Genomic DNA, 16,774 nt, shown 5'->3' with positions numbered 1-16,774 from the left:
CAAACGCACAGCCCACAGCGCCACCCCTGTTAGTATCTGTCCAGGTATTCACGGCTCTTCTCACAAGAGATTTTTTTTCTCTTCAATGTGAAAATGACAGGGAAAAGCAGTCATTTTGACTAACAGCATTTAAGCACAACACAGTGCTTCCTACAGTCCCTGTGGTGTCTTCCTGATTTTATACGCCTCTCCTTTATCAACTTCTCCCAGAACTTTTTCGGAAACTATCATCATTTTACGGGGTTTTGTCTTGAAAGCCTCTCCCTGTCCCCGGTGTTTGAGCTGCAACGTCCACCTGAACAGTTATTGACGTGACGGTAGGGGTGCCGTTAAACCAAATCACATACTGTATATCTCTAGGAATGTTAGCAGATGAAGGCAGGAACAAATAGAACCGTCCTTAGGGCAGCAGAGCGGAAACGGTGGAAATCCAAACACCGTGACGACCTCCTAACCTATCAGGCTCTCCTCTCCTCTTTCTCTGCTTCGATCTCTCAGGCAAAAAGCACTTTCTTTCAAGATAAGATCCAATCTTCCTATTCCAATCCCAACAAACTATTTTCCATCTTCTCCACCCTCTTGGACCCTCCAAAAGCTCCTCCCCCCTCCTCACTTCTGTCAAGCGACTTTGTTACCCACTTTGAAAAAAAGGTTGATGATATTCGCTCTTCTTTTTCTGACTCACCTTTACTCACCGCTGGGCCACCAGACCCTCCTTCCACCCACACACTTACCTCCTTTTCCCCTCTCTCTCCAAGTGAGGTTCTTACCCTCATTACCTCTGCCCGCCCTACCACCTGTCCTCTGGACCCTATCCCTTCAAACCTCCTTCAGACTATCGCTCCTGATATTCTACCGTTTCTCACCCATTTCATCAACACTTCTCTAACTTCTGGTCACTTTCCAAACAGTCTCAAGGAGGCAAGAGTAAACCCTCTCCTAAAGAAACCCACTCTCAACCCGTCAGATGTTATAAACTACAGGCCTGTCTCTCTACTCCCGTTCCTGTCTAAAACACTTGAACGCGCTGTCTTTAAACAACTCTCCTGTTATCTCCATCAGAACAACCTTCTGGATCCGCACCAGTCTGGTTTCAAGGCAGGTCACTCCACAGAAACTGCTCTCATTGCTGTCTCTGAGGAACTGCACACTGCCAAAGCAGCATCTCTCTCCTCTGTCATCATCCTGTTGGACCTGTCTGCTGCATTCAACATGGTGAATCATCAGATCCTCCTTCACACTCTCCAAGAACTTGGAGTTTCAGGCTCTGCACTTTCCCTCCTCACCTCATACCTCAAAGACCGTACCTACAGGGTGACTTGGAGAGGGTCTGAGTCCGACCCTTGTCAATTAACTACAGGGGTCCCTCAGGGCTCTGTTCTTGGTCCCCTCCTCTTCTTCTTGTACACAAACTCGCTCGGATCAGTCATTAGCCCGCATGGTTTTTCTTACCACTGCTACGCTGACGACACCCAATTAATTCTGTCCTTTCCCCGCTCAGATACCCAGGTCGTCGCACGCATCTCTGCTTGTCTAGCTGACATCTCTCAGTGGATGTCTGCTCATCACCTCAAGCTCAACCTTGACAAGACTGAGCTGCTTTTCCTTCCGGGAAAAGATTGTCCCACTCTTGACCTGACAATCAACATCGGCACCTCTGTTGTTTCCCCGACTCAGACTGCAAGGAATCTGGGTGTGACCCTAGATAACAACCTGTCCTTCACTGCAAACATCGCTGCTACAACCCGCTGCTGCAGATACACGCTTTACAACATCAGGAAGATACGTCCTCAGCTGACACAGAAAGCGACGCAGGTTCTGGTCAAGGCTCTCGTCATCTCACGCCTAGACTACTGCAACTCCCTCCTGGCTGGTCTACCTGCATGTGCCATCCGACCTCTGCAGCTCACCCAGAATGCAGCGGCTCGTTTGGTCTTCAACCTTCCTACATTTTCACACACCACTCCGCTCCTCCGCTCCCTTCACTGGCTTCCGGTAACTGCTAGAATCCACTTCAAGACACTGGTACTTGCTTACCATGCTGCGAATGGATCTGGTCCTTCGTACATCTAGGACATGGTTAAACCGTACACCCCAGCACGTGCACTCCGCTCTGCATCAGCCAAACGGCTCGCTGCACCCTCGCTGCGAGGGGGACCCAAGTTCCCATCAGCAAAAACACGTGGGTTTGCTATCCTGGCTCCAAAATGGTGGAATGAGCTCCCCATTGACATCAGGACAGCAGATAGCTTACACACCTTCCGGCGCAGACTGAAAACTCATCTCTTTCGACTCCACCTCGAGCGATAGATTTATTAACAAAGCACTTATATACTAATAAAGGACTGGCTTATCTAAAGCCAGTTGAGTAGCACTTGAAATGTTTTGGCTCTATGAAACCTGATGTACTTTTTGATTCTGTTTTCTTCAAGGTCGTGTCTTCCTGGTCGAATGTACTTATTGTAAGTCGCTTTGGATAAAAGCGTCAGCTAAATGCAATGTAATGTAATGTAATATTATTCCTCAGGGATGTTAAGAGACATCCCTAATACAAAAATAAAAAGTGTTGGTCTCTTTCAAAATCACTGTCTGTTCTTGTGTTAGCCAGGTCCCATGACATGCTTTTCTGGTTATTACCCGTCCCCTTGTGTGTTATGTAGCTTTTTATGCATGTAAACGGTCTGCAGGGTCACAAAGCCTCAATGTACACCCTGTAGCGAGTAAAAGTCTAACACAGAAAATACCTGTCCCAGAACGCCTCGTTGGAGATTTTTCTTTTTCCATTGTTTACTTCTTGGGTATAGTGACGTAACATAACGGCTCCGCAGATTGGTCCAAATGGATGTTTGGACCACACACACACACACTCGGCGGGCCTTTGCGAGGCTCGCTGCTGCGAGGAGCGGGGCACTGTGAGCTGGCTCTCTGATGTGGGGTCAGCGAGACACCGCGGAACTCAGCCTGAGCACACACACAAACTCCCAGCCAGGCTGCGGGTGTGTTTGGGGCTGGGTTTCGCTGTGTCTCGCTGTCTCGCAGACGGCCACTGGGCTCACAGGGAGGGGGGGGGGGCAGGAGCTCCAACAAGCCGTTTAGGACAGAGAGTGAATACACATACTATACAGAGATGCTGTATGAGAAACCAATGTGAGTTTGGAAAATTGCACAATATAAATCTATTTTAGTAGACCTTAACAATGGAATTATGATCAGTAGAAATGGACCTTTTAAGTTTTAGTCCAGGGGTGTCAAACTCATTTTAGTTCAAGGGCCTTATGTTTGACATCCCTGGTTTAATCATTTGGTTAATCCACCCTTAAATGATTTAGCTTTTTAAGTTGGGGTGTGTTGGTGTTAAAACATTTTTTTTTTTTAAAGTGAGTTTGAATCAAATCAAAAGTGTGCATGTGTGAAGCTACATCCAGCTTTTATGAGAGGGTAAATCTGGTTTTGGGGCTAGAGGGAGTCCAAAGGCAGACGGCACGTCTCTTTTTGGCTCTCTTGAGCTGTGTAGTTTGGTGGAGTGCTGGTTCTGGGTTGTGGGTTGAAATCCTCTGAGACCTGAGATACTGACCTGTGGTGGATCTCATCAGGACACCAGCAAGATAACCGCGAGAAACCCGGGGCTGCTGGTAAGATACGAGGGATGAACTAATAACATTAACAAGATGATAGCTCTTCTCTGTGTGTGTACTGTACATATTTGTGTGTGTGATGGAAAATATCACATGACAGATGGCCTTCTTTCCTATCGCTGTTGTATATGCACTATTAAAGATATGCATTTGAAGCGAAGTACAGTGTACTGGTATTTTAATGGTGTCTGTGTGTGAAGAGTTTTAAAGGTGTGACTTTTAAATGTATTTTTTCCTTTGCAGCCCAAAGACTCGAAAGGTTAAGGAAGGAGCGGCAGAACCAAATCAAATGTAAAAACGTTCAGTGGAAGGAGAGGTCCCACGCCTCCCAATCAGGTAAAGCTACACATATAATGTATTTTAAAATAACAAAGCTGTACCTAATTTGGTGTGTTGGGAGACAATTAATGTGATTTTCTGACACAAAGTCGAGGATAAAATAGTGGAAAACATATTTTCCGCGTCTGCAAATTATATATAGTTTTTTGGATAACATTAGCGTAAAAAAATATACAATGAATAAAAAAGCAATCACTCGTAAGTGGCTGCAAGACAATCCTCCTACAGTCGGCCATTGGATTGAAATCATTAGAGAAATTAATGAGATGGAGAGACTGACATTTTTGTTAAGAGTAAGGAACAACTTGTGTACTGGAAGTTGATCTAAAAGGTTAACATATATCTCAAAATGATTGTGAATATGCCCTCACTCAAAAACCCTATTTCTATTAACCTTGATTATTTGTGAACATGAAACTCTTTGCATTTACTATGTGTCCATAATACACAGGAATATTTCTCGTAACTCTAGTCCAGGGCTATTCAATTGGCGGCCCCGTGGTGATATTTACTGGCCCTTTGAGTATAATGTTAAAAAGTAATCACATTTTTCAAAGATATATCAGTGTTTCCCACAGATATGAAATATACTTGGGCGGGTGGTGGCAGCAGGCGGGGGGGGGTGCGCGAAAAAAAAAAAAAAAAGTTTTAACAACATGTTTATTTATTGACTTTTCATTCCTGTATAATCATTTTGCGCAAAGATGGCACTGTTTGTCAGAGCACTTCATCCTTCTGGGATTTCATGAAGAACAGCTCCAACGCCTGTGTGTATGGGAACGCCTCTGGTGCTGGTCCATTAACTGCCAGTGTTTCCCACAGATCTGAAATATACTTTGGGGGGTGGTGGTAGCGGGGGGGGGGGGGGGGGGGTTGAGGTGACGTGCAACAACATTAACATTAACCTTTCTGTTGGTCGCTTGTTAGCAGACCCTTCACGCGATGGCAGAGCGAACAGGTACAGGCAGGGTCCATAATGATAGCCCTATAGTTTAAATCTACCACCCACACATGAACATATGGAAATGGAGTTACTATTTAAAAAAAAATAATGTATTTATTAATGTATTTAGGAACCTATCCATGTGATTTTTAGTGGGGGTCGACCTCAAATCCTCTAGGGGGGGTCCAGGGGCATGCCCCCCCGGTAAGATTTAATTTTTTATTTTGGAGTTAAATGCATCAATCTGGTGCATTTTGAGGGGAAAATAAAGAGACTAGATCTATGGAAACACCTATATTAAACAGAACTGTATATATTTCAATAATCATAAAATCATGGCCATAACCAATAACCTACCATATCCAATATGAAAAAAACACTGAAACTTGTTTGTTTATTTTAGTTTTGGTTCATTTATAGTTGTGAGTGTGTCTGTGTTCCTGAATCAGCCTCTCCTGTCTCCCTCCTCTCCCCCCTGCTCCTCTTTGAGGCAGCAGCAAAGACTAGTTTTCTCTCAGCAAGTTTTAAAAGTGTATCTTACCTTTTTTCACCTAGTTAACTTTTTATTTATTTATTCATGCATATTTTACTAATCACATTACATTTCATTTAGCTGACGCTTTTATCCAAAGCGACTTATAATGACCGATTACAGGGACATTCTCCCTGGAGTAACTAAGGGCTAAGTGCCTTACTCAAGGGCACACTAGTGGTGGTGTTCCTGGCGGGATTTGAACTCACAGCCTTCCGATCTTCAGCCCACCTCACTCTCCATTAGACCAATCACTACCCTCTCAAATGGAAATATGTGTTTACATAAATGGTGACCACACCGTTTGAGACCCACTGAGAACTTAGACTAAGTTAACTATCTAAACACTCAGAGAGTGCTTTACCTCACCTGAGCTGAGGTTATCCCGAGCTTGAATGACACACAGAGACCAATCAAGGGCTTTGATTTATGATCTGTATGACAGTGGCCATGTCGGCAGACCACATCATGTGGACAGCCAGTCACCCTGTGTGAGGCAGGCCACTTAACAGGCCAGAAGGAGGCGAGATCAGAGCAAGGGAGCGAGGGATCATTGTCTACAAGTTAATCGATCGCAGATGGTCACGAACGTATAAAAAAAAAAAAACAAAAAAAACCTAAATGGGTCGCGAAATATACTTGGGCGGCCGTTAATATACCTGGGCGGCCCGCCCAAGTATAGTCTATGTGTGGGAAACCCTGTATATATTTATTTTTTTGGGCCAGAGTGTCTTTATTCCAGAGAGGGTGTTACATTGAGAGATAGAGGGGAAGACATTGCCTGAAAACTTCGGCGGGCTCGGGTTTCGAACCCACCTACTAGCTACTGTAGTGACAACTCCTGTCATTGATTATATCTCTGCGTGAATGATTAGATAATTTCACCTAAATGAAATCAAATGAAATTATGTTGATGGTTGAATTAGCTTCACATGTGGGCCTGAGTTCTGAACTTGCCATTTAGATCTAGAAAGGCCTTGGGGCTATGTTGTTTGATTTAATTAACACAATATATGCACTCCACTATGCTGTTGTAGTATTTACTGGATCTGAAGCTCTTAATATGATCATATTTCAAGCCATCTTTTTCCCGGCCCCTTGCTTTGGATCATTTTCATCAACCGGCCCCATTACAAACTAATTGAATATGCCTGCTCTAGACTTCAGTGCTTCTCAAACTTTTTTCAGTAATGTACCCCCTTTGAAACATTGAAACACCCCCTGACCGACCCCGAACATCTTTGATAGAAAAAGCCTATATACATAATTACAATATATAGTGATGTTCCATCAGTGTGTGATTTATTAACTCCTTCATGCATGAATTACAACAAACTAAGGATTTTTTCATCTTTGTGCATGAAAAAAAAGAACATACATAACGATGTTTCCAAGGAGTTTTTCAATTGAAGTAATATATATGTTTAACAAACCAATGAACAAAATGATATATTATGAAAAACTATAAAATACAATACACACATTTGACATGTTTATATGAGGACCCCCTTGGTGGTTCTAGAAATATTTTATATAAAATTGTGTTTTCTATTTCACTTATTGTACTAAGATTATTTTTATAATCATGCATGGTATTTTTTTTAATTAAACTTTATTTTATTTTTTTTAATCTCCCGTACCCCCTGCAGTACCCCAACGTACCCCCATTTGAGAATCACTGCTCTAGATCAGTGGTTCCCAAACGGTGTGCCGTGGGATTTTGTGACAACCATACGTTATTATTGCAATATACAACTACACAACAAATAATTATTTTTTAATTTACTATATCAGTACTTTGTAGGTTTATATGTACGTAATCTGCGCGACTTGTGCGTCCACATCTCCACGTACAGTGCTGCATAAACATGGCTGAGTCAGCGATAACTTTCGAGGGGTGGAGGTCTGCCCATTATTTTGAGTTCGTCCGAAGAATAGACAGGAATGTGACGGTGAGGTGCAAACTGTGTCCAGGCCAGAAGCTGTTATCCACTGCTGGAAACACCACGTGGTCAAACCTCAACAAACACCTGCAAAGAACACATGCTAAGGTGAAGCTACCGCACACGCTATTTGTTGTTTGTTTATATCACGTAGTCTGTTCTTCTTCTCTGTCTTCCGGTTGTTGCCTGTTTTGAATGACAAATACACACTACTGCCGCCTGCTGGTAAGGAAAGTTATTGACACTCACGCATGCGCAGTTCGTACGTGCTCGGCGAGTAAAGTAACGAGTTACTTTATGTAGATAGTAACGAAGTAGTGTAATATATTATTTTAGTAACGACCCCATCTCTGGAGTTGGCGTTCTCTACTCTGGTTAACTTTACATGAAGAACAACAGGATGTCACGGCTCTCTGTTGAACAGGACTTGCGAGTGGCCCTCTCCTCAGTGCCACCAAGGATTAAAACATTCTGCGCGCCCCGACAGGCACATGTATCTCACTAATTTGTAAGTTGGCAAAATATTTACAATAGCACATGTTTCAATGCTGATTGCTGAAATGTTACATTTATAATGTGTAGTTCAGGACCATGCAATGCAGCTTCCTTGCATTGACAGTTCTCTGTGCTGAATTTCTGCTGAGTTTCTTTTGCCTCATTTTTTATTGTGTGACCTGTCTGGTTTAAATGAGTGTGTTGCTGCTTTGATGAAGCCTAATTTGATAAAGTTTCAAATTCATTTCTGAAATACTTCATTAATAAATATTTCATGAGTAATATAGTAGTCTTTGTCACATTTTATTTGGCATTAGTAAATAATTATGCACATTTACAGATATTTTACATGATATGAGTGATAACACGTGTTATAAGGGCTATTTTGCACAATAGGTGTGCCTTGAGATTTGTACTTGTCCTTTGGTGTGCCTTGGGCACAAAAAGTTTGGGAACCACTGCTCTAGATCACATACTGTCTGGAAACAATGTTATTGTACTCAGACTTATTGTCTGAAAAAGCTCAATAAGTGGGAAAAGAACTGACAATTACAGTAACGCAACAACAAAACCTGCAGCTGTGAAGTAAAGGAGTTTCAACTTAATGTTAAATAAATGATGCTGCACTTTCCTCCAACACTTTTGTAGTTTTGATAACAAGATGACATCTGGACATGTCTCTGCAGTTAGAAGACAGTCGCCACTATAATCAATGTATTTGAAAATAACCCAAGTGTGTGCTGCATGTTGTCTCTCATGTTTCTGTCCAGTGGAGGATCTGGGGTCGCTGTTTGAGAAGCGAGATTTTAAAGACCGGCCGCGGTTGACGGGCACCAAATCCACTCTGTCTCTGCGTCTGGAGCAGTGTCCCCAGCAGCTCAACAACCCCTTCAATGAATACTCCAAATTCGATGGCAAGGTGAGGCTTTCCACATTTTCTTCCTGATCATTTGCATTAGCTAGTATCTAATTAAAACGTTTGTATACTGTAATCGTCTATTTGCCAGCTCCTAGAGTCCTGTTGTGATCCTGGAAATGTGCAGTACACCATAGTTTTATGTAGTGCTGCGTACCAGTCAGAGTTGGGCAAGTTACTTCCAAAATGTAATATATTACATATTACTTATTACTGTCTTTTGAAAGTAATAAGTTACATTACAATATTACCGTCTCTGAAATGTAATGAGTTACACTACTTTTTAGTTACTTTCACTAAACCCAGTGTGCTCAGTGTACAACATCACATGTCATTTCACCTTCGATTCACGGTTTGAAAACGGAGCATTTCGCCACATGCTAATGCTAACCGGAAATGAATCATTTTCAGAATAAAAGTATTAAGTTAATAGTGAGAACTTCCGGTTTTTTCAGAATAAAACTGATTTAAATTAATAGTGTATTTAATTCAAAATTACGCCATATCAACATTGATTTTAATTTCTAACAGTATGTATGTACATCACTATGTATGTAGTATGTACTGTATAATGTACACATGTAGAGTTGTAGAAAAGACATGGTGTACAGACAGTACAGTACACTCTGACTGTACAGTCAGTCACTACAGTGTAGCCTATACTGTATAGTAGGTGTGTAACAGTGTAATGCGTATAGTCTACTCCTGAACTACAAATTATAAATGTAACATTTGAGCAATCAGCATTGAAACATGTGCTATTGTAAATATTTTGCCGACTTACAAATTAGTGAGATAGCCTGTCCTTTTTAATCCTTGGTGGCACTGAGGAGAGGGCCACTCGCAAGTCCTGTTCAACAGAGAGCTGTGACCTCCTGTTGTTCTTTATGTAAATCAGAGTAGAGAACGCCAACTCCAGAGATGGGGTCGTTACTAAAAAAAGCAATATATTACATATTACTTTAAAAAAAGTAATATATTACACTACTTCGTTACTATCTACATAAAGTAACTCGTTACTTTACTCGAGCACGTACGAACTGCGCATGCGTGAGTGGCAATTACTTTCCTTACCAGCAGGCGGCGGTAGTGTGTATTTGTCATTCAAAACAGGCAACAACCGGAAAACAGAGAAGAAGAACAGACTACGTGATATAAACAAACAACAAATAGCGTGTGCGGTAGCTTCACCTTAGCATGTGTCTACACTCTACCTTTCAGCAACGTTTTAGGGATTTAGGCTCAGTCAGCTCAGGGACTGTTTGGTTACTTTAGTTTGGTAATGAAATAAATGTTTGAACTTTGTAGTAGTTCACTGTAGTTGCTGTCATAAGTCATTTGTAGACTAAGTGGCAACAAGTGTTTTTTTTACATTTGTACTTTGTAGAGAAATGTAGAGACAAGTTGGAAGGGAGCACAATAAACCTGATGAGTTTGAATTTGAGTTGATTATGAGTTAATTTTCAATTGATAATTAGCTCACAATAAGTTCACTTTAGTTCACACAACTTGACACAAGCCATGGGTTGAACCTGAACCTCTGGACTTGAGTCCGGACCTGAACCTGAATGTGAGTCCAGGTACGCAGCACTAGTTTTATGTTAGAAATGTAGAGTATGGGTCCCCAGCTCATAGAAACTGCCCGATGCTAACTTGCATATGTTGGGCAATTTGCACAATTAGCATATGGTGTGTTAATTAGCATTTCCATTATAGCCTGTGGACAATAGTTAAAAATGGCTTGGCCGATTCGGACAATTTTGGACTGGTTTTGGGGATAATTGAGGATGCTGAGTCCATGTCTGACATTTTCAGGATCAAAGATGGCAGTTTTAACCAGGAAAGTGGCCATATTTGTACTCTCTGTGGGCTTTTAGGAGTAAGCCTGTGCTAATGGTCTTGTTTCAGGATGTTAAATAAAGAAATTAAAGTAAACAAATACTAAAACAAGACCAAACGGTCAACAGAAAATATCCGACACGGCTCACTCATCTTTGTCCACCAACATACAACATGCGCAGTAAATACCTTAAACCACTGACAATAACCAGAATGGATCCAAAACTAATGTATGCTGTCTAAACACAAATGAAAACAATGAACACAGGCCAACTAATGATGTTGGTTCCTGTTCCTACTGTTCTTTTTATCTTAAGTAGTATTTTTACCAAAACGCAGCAGTGTGGCAGACTGACCCTTGAAGAAAGCTCCCCGATATACCTATTTTTTTACCTTCTGTGAATCCTGTTTTTCACTCTGACCCGGTTGCTGCTATAAACGCCTGAATTTCCCCACGGGGATAAATGAAGTTCCATTTTATTACATTACATTGGATTTAGCTGACGCTTTTATCCAAAGCGACTTACAATAAGTGCACTCGACCAAGAAGATATTTTATCTTATCTTATCTATAGTGCATGCTAAAGTGTAGCTTAGCATTTGCTGTGTATGTTTCTCTCATCATGGATTTCCCTCTGCTTGTCTTCTCACCTCTTCAGGGCCACATTGGCACAACGGCTACCAAGAAGATAGACGTCTACCTCTCAATGCAGCTGGCCCAGGAGAAGCTGCATCCCATGACAGTGGTGACCATTGCTAACGCCCGCGTCCACGACCTCATCGGCCTCATCTGCTGGCAGTACACGAGCGAGGGACGAGAACCCAAACTCAAGTGAGTGCTAACCAGAGATGGCAAAAGTCCACACATCCTTTCCTCAAGTAGAAGTACAGATACTCGTGTTTAAAAATACTCTGGTGAAAGTAGAAGTACAGACTAAACTTCTTTACTCAAGTAAAAGTAAAGAGGCTTTGAAATGTACTTCAGTAAAAAGTACCCATAACTAGCAGCTGCTTTAAAGAGTACCTGACCTCCCTTTATATGAATAGAACAATAATGTCATTGTTAGCTAATGAATGTTTCCATGCTGAACAACGGCAACATGACAACGTTTCCATTGGTCCCTCTTCTTTAGAGAAGACCAGGAAATGATGGATACACGGATCGTGTTCAAATCAATAGGCACGCAATGACTCTAAAGAATAATGATCACGCATCAAACACACATTCAGACTAAAGGAACCAGCTGTTTGGAAAATGAGAGAAGTAGAAAGTACAGGTATTTGAGTTCAACATGTAAGAAGTAGAAAGTACAGGTATTTGTGTTCAACATGTAAGAAGTAGAAAGTACAGGTATTTGAGTTCAACATGTAAGAAGTAGAAAGTACAGGTATTAGTGTTCAACATGTAAGAAGTAGAAAGTTCAGGTATTAGTGTTCAACATGTAAGAAGTAGAAAGTACAGGTATTTGAGTTCAACATGTAAGAAGTAGAAAGTACAGGTATTTGAGTTCAACATGTGAGAAGTAGAAAGTACAGGTATTTGTGTTCAACATGTGAGAAGTAGAAAGTACAGGTATTTGAGTTCAACATGTAAGAAGTAGAAAGTACAGGTATTTGAGTTCAACATGTGAGAAGTAGAAAGTACAGGTATTTGTGTTCAACATGTAAGAAGTAGAAAGTACAGGTATTTGAGTTCAACATGTAAGAAGTAGAAAGTACAGGTATTTGAGTTCAACATGTAAGAAGTAGAAAGTACAGGTATTTGAGTTCAACATGTAAGAAGTAGAAAGTACAGGTATTTGAGTTCAACATGTGAGAAGTAGAAAGTACAGGTATTTGAGTTCAACATGTAAGAAGTAGAAAGTACAGGTATTTGAGTTCAACATGTAAGAAGTAGAAAGTACAGGTATTTGGGTTCAACATGTGAGAAGTAGAAAGTACAGGTATTTGAGTTCAACATGTAAGAAGTAGAAAGTACAGGTATTTGTGTTCAACATGTAAGAAGTAGAAAGTACAGGTATTTGAGTTCAACATGTAAGAAGTAGAAAGTACAGGTATTTGAGTTCAACATGTGAGAAGTAGAAAGTACAGGTATTTGAGTTCAACATGTAAGAAGTAGAAAGTACAGGTATTTGTGTTCAACATGTAAGAAGTAGAAATTAGGTATTTGAGTTCAACATGTAAGAAGTAGAAATTACAGGTATTTGTGTTCAACATGTAAGAAGTAGAAAGTACAGGTATTTGAGTTCAACATGTAAGAAGTAGAAAGTACAGGTATTTGAGTTCAACATGTAAGAAGTAGAAAGTACAGGTATTTGAGTTCAACATGTAAGAAGTAGAAAGTACAGGTATTTGAGTTCAACATGTAAGAAGTAGAAAGTACAGGTATTTGTGTTCAACATGTAAGAAGTAGAAAGTTCAGGTATTTGTGTTCAACATGTGAGAAGTAGAAAGTACAGGTATTTGAGTTCAACATGTAAGAAGTAGAAAGTACAGGTATTTGAGTTCAACATGTGAGAAGTAGAAAGTACAGGTATTTGTGTTCAACATGTAAGAAGTAGAAAGTACAGGTATTTATGTTCAACATGTGAGAAGTAGAAAGTACAGGTATTTGAGTTCAACATGTAAGAAGTAGAAAGTACAGGTATTTGTGTTCAACATGTAAGAAGTAGAAATTAGGTATTTGAGTTCAACATGTAAGAAGTAGAAATTACAGGTATTTGTGTTCAACATGTAAGAAGTAGAAAGTACAGGTATTTGAGTTCAACATGTAAGAAGTAGAAAGTACAGGTATTTGAGTTCAACATGTAAGAAGTAGAAAGTACAGGTATTTGAGTTCAACATGTAAGAAGTAGAAAGTACAGGTATTTGTGTTCAACATGTAAGAAGTAGAAATTAGGTATTTGAGTTCAACATGTGAGAAGTAGAAAGTACAGGTATTTGAATTCAACATGTAAGAAGTAGAAAGTTCAGGTATTTGTGTTCAACATGTAAGAAGTAGAAAGTACAGGTATTTGAGTTCAACATGTAAGAAGTAGAAAGTTCAGGTATTTGTGTTCAACATGTAAAAAGTAGAAAGTTCAGGTATTTGTGTTCAACATGTAAGAAGTAGAAAGTACAGGTATTTGTGTTCAACATGTAAGAAGTAGAAAGTACAGGTATTTGTGTTCAACATGTAAGAAGTAGAAAGTACAGGTATTTGTGTTCAACATGTAAAAAGTAGTCCTGATAAGTAAAGTACTGATACCAGAAACATGTACTTGAGTACAGTAACAAAGTATTTGTACTCCACTACTTCACACACCTGGTGCTAACACATTTTAACATGGGACGTTTCACCGAGCGTCAGTTTCTCTTACACTCTGCCTCTCTGTGCTCAGTGACAATGTGACGGCTTACTGCCTGCACATCGCTGAGGATGATGGCGAGGTGGACACCGACTTCCCTCCGCTCGACTCCAACGAACCAATCCACAAGTTTGGATTCAGCACGCTGGCCTTGGTGGAGAAATACTCGTCGCCTGGCCTCGCTTCCAGAGAGTCACTGTTTGTCAGAATGTAAGTAAGAAAGACCACCACCATCAGTAAGTGTGAATATGTAAATGTCCTCAATGTATATCAAGGAATATAGCTTAATAATAATAGATTACATTTATTATAGCTTCTTTCCAGGGACCTAATCAGAATCAGGTTTATTACACGTTCGAGGAATTTGACTTCATGTCATGGTGCGTACATAAAAAATAACCTTAACAAATTTGAAATAATAAAAAATATAGTAAAAATATTGCAGTATTTCCATTTAAAATTCGGCACTGATATTTTTAAAAAGGACTCTTTGGTGTGTTTATCTGTGTTATTGTGTTGCACTGTTGGCGGAGCCTGTGACCTAAGATTTTCATCAGCATAACTACACTGTAGCTATGTTCATATGACAAAATAAAGAACCTTGAACAAACAAACAAGTTGGGGAAATAATAAAGTAAAGAAATTAAATAAATAGCAGTGGGAGTTGAAGCAGGGGGGTTGGGTTAGGGGTCAAAGGCCATGGTGAACAGGTGAGTTTACTAGTGAATATTATTATTATTAAGGTATATAGCTTCCATGATCACCATGTCGAACCTTCTTATTGCTGAACCTGACACAAGGGTTTCCTTCTGTCTTTTTTAATATTTGTAGTCATGTTGCTTGGATGGAAAAACATTTGGAGAGATAACCGTCTCTTACCAACATTTTCATGTGTTTTCGACTAGGGCTGCAACAAACGACTAATTTGATAATCGATGAATGAAACAATTAATCGATTATTCGGATCGTTTTAACGGTACTACTACTTTTATACCGCTTATCGATCCGGTCCTTTAACGGTACTCTTATCGGTTCTTTTGGATAAAAATAAGGTAAACTAACTAAACACATTGTGAACAAAACTAACATTGTTTTTTATTTAAATTAAATAAATAATATTTCACATCAAAAGAAACAACAATGTTTTAACAAATCGTATTAAATAATGTGATGACAGACTGTAAACAGAATAGCTGAAACTTTAACTAAATAAATAACTCAGTTACCTCTAATCATTAACCCGTGTTTGTATCATGTAGTTAACTCCATGTGTTGCTGCTAGCATACATAACTCCTGACGTGGAAACGTTCCTCGTGGATGGAGCTACAGAGCTGCTAGAAAGACAGTGGAACCCGGTGCATTCCTCCGTCTGGATGTGGAGCGCTTTTGATAAATGTTTAGACAAATTGCTCGTATTACCGCCCTCACATGCTGAACTCTTATTGCACTTTAGGTAACGAGCATTGAGACGGGTAAAGTTTAACCACACCTCGGAGCACTTTCTCCCCGCCGTGTGTGTGTGTGTGTGTGTGTTGCATGCATGCATGTACTGTAGCAGCCGTGCGTGTGTGCATGTGTGTGTGTGTGTTGCATGTATGTAGTAGAGCGTGTGTGTGTGTTGCATGTATGTAGTAGAGCGTGTGTGTAAACGGCCCCGCCCCCTCGCACACAGACAGGAGAGAGAGATCTCGTCTGGATTGGAAAGATAAAAAATACATCATAGATGCATTTTGCAGTCTGATTGCATATTAGAAACGGAGTTGGCGACACTAAGACTGCGATATAATGTTTATGTAGCAATAATACATGACATACGTTTTAAATGTCTCCAGTACCGATAAAAAGACCGATAACGTTGGAGCTTAACGGCGCGTAAAACACACGTGATGACGTCACCAACGAATCGACGACTGAATTAGTTGGCAACTAATTTGGTAATCGATTAAGTCGATTAGTTGTTGCACCCCTATTTTCGACACACTGTCATTGGTTTCTTTATCGAGGTTTGAGTTCTGAAAGCATTTACTCTGCTGCTTCATGATCCTCTCCGCTTGTACTTTTAGACATTGTTTTTATTTCCATATGAAATGTTTTCAGTAGTCAAAGAGAAGAATGAGTATTCAGGCGAACGGAAGAAGCCAGATGTCTTTGGTTGTTCTATCTCAGGTGTTTATTGTATGTCTGAATCATTCAAATAAAGCTGGAGAAGCCTTCTTAACCTTTTTCTTGATTTTTCTCTATTACAGAAATGCTGCTCATGGTTTCTCCTTAATCCCTGTGGACAGTCTGAAGGTCACCATGAAGGACATTCTCCAGAAAGCACTTAAGAAGAGGAAAGGCTCACAGATAGGCTCAGGTAAAAACACTTCTTGCGTCATTTACCTCCCCCACTCTTTAGATAGAGAGAGATAGATAGATGGATGGATAGATGGATAGAGAGAAATAGATAGAGAGATAGGGAGAGATAGAGAGAGATGGATAGATGGATAGATAGATAGGTAGAGAGAAATAGATAGAGAGATAGAGAGAGATGGATGGATGGATAGATGGGTAGAGAGAAATAGATAGAGAGATAGGGAGAGATAGAGAGAGATGGATGGATGGATGGATAGATAGGTAGGTAGAGAGAAATAGAGAGATAGATAGAGAGAGATGGATGGATGGATGGATAGATAGATGGAGAGATAGATAGATACTATTATTATGTCATTTGTAAGTTTGGTTGTCTCACATCCAGCACGACAGGAAATTAATTTTGATTTAAATTTAGAAAACGCTAAACTA

The 16,774-nt window shown here is 40.3% G+C and overlaps 1 protein-coding gene across 2 annotated transcripts in view; it reads left to right on the top strand.

The window, feature by feature from the left end:
* The window catches only part of mapkap1 (MAPK associated protein 1), a 33,949-nt gene that overhangs the window by 11,606 nt on the left and 5,569 nt on the right, over positions 1-16,774 (top strand). The window contains exons 3-8 of one of the 2 annotated variants that reach the window (XM_034202022.1): positions 3,594-3,632; positions 3,879-3,971; positions 8,658-8,806; positions 11,302-11,474; positions 14,023-14,199; positions 16,237-16,346. In XM_034202022.1, the coding sequence (XP_034057913.1) occupies positions 3,594-3,632; positions 3,879-3,971; positions 8,658-8,806; positions 11,302-11,474; positions 14,023-14,199; positions 16,237-16,346 (741 nt within the window). The remainder of the gene's footprint in view (positions 1-3,593; positions 3,633-3,878; positions 3,972-8,657; positions 8,807-11,301; positions 11,475-14,022; positions 14,200-16,236; positions 16,347-16,774) is intronic. The other variant, XM_034202023.1, reaches the window with a different exon arrangement.

The sequence above is a fragment of the Gymnodraco acuticeps genome, unplaced genomic scaffold (genome assembly GCF_902827175.1).
Source record: "Gymnodraco acuticeps unplaced genomic scaffold, fGymAcu1.1, whole genome shotgun sequence".
Lineage (NCBI taxonomy): Eukaryota > Metazoa > Chordata > Actinopteri > Perciformes > Bathydraconidae > Gymnodraco > Gymnodraco acuticeps.
Note: the sequence above shows the minus strand (reverse complement) of the source record. Positions and strands in the feature narration are given on the sequence as shown.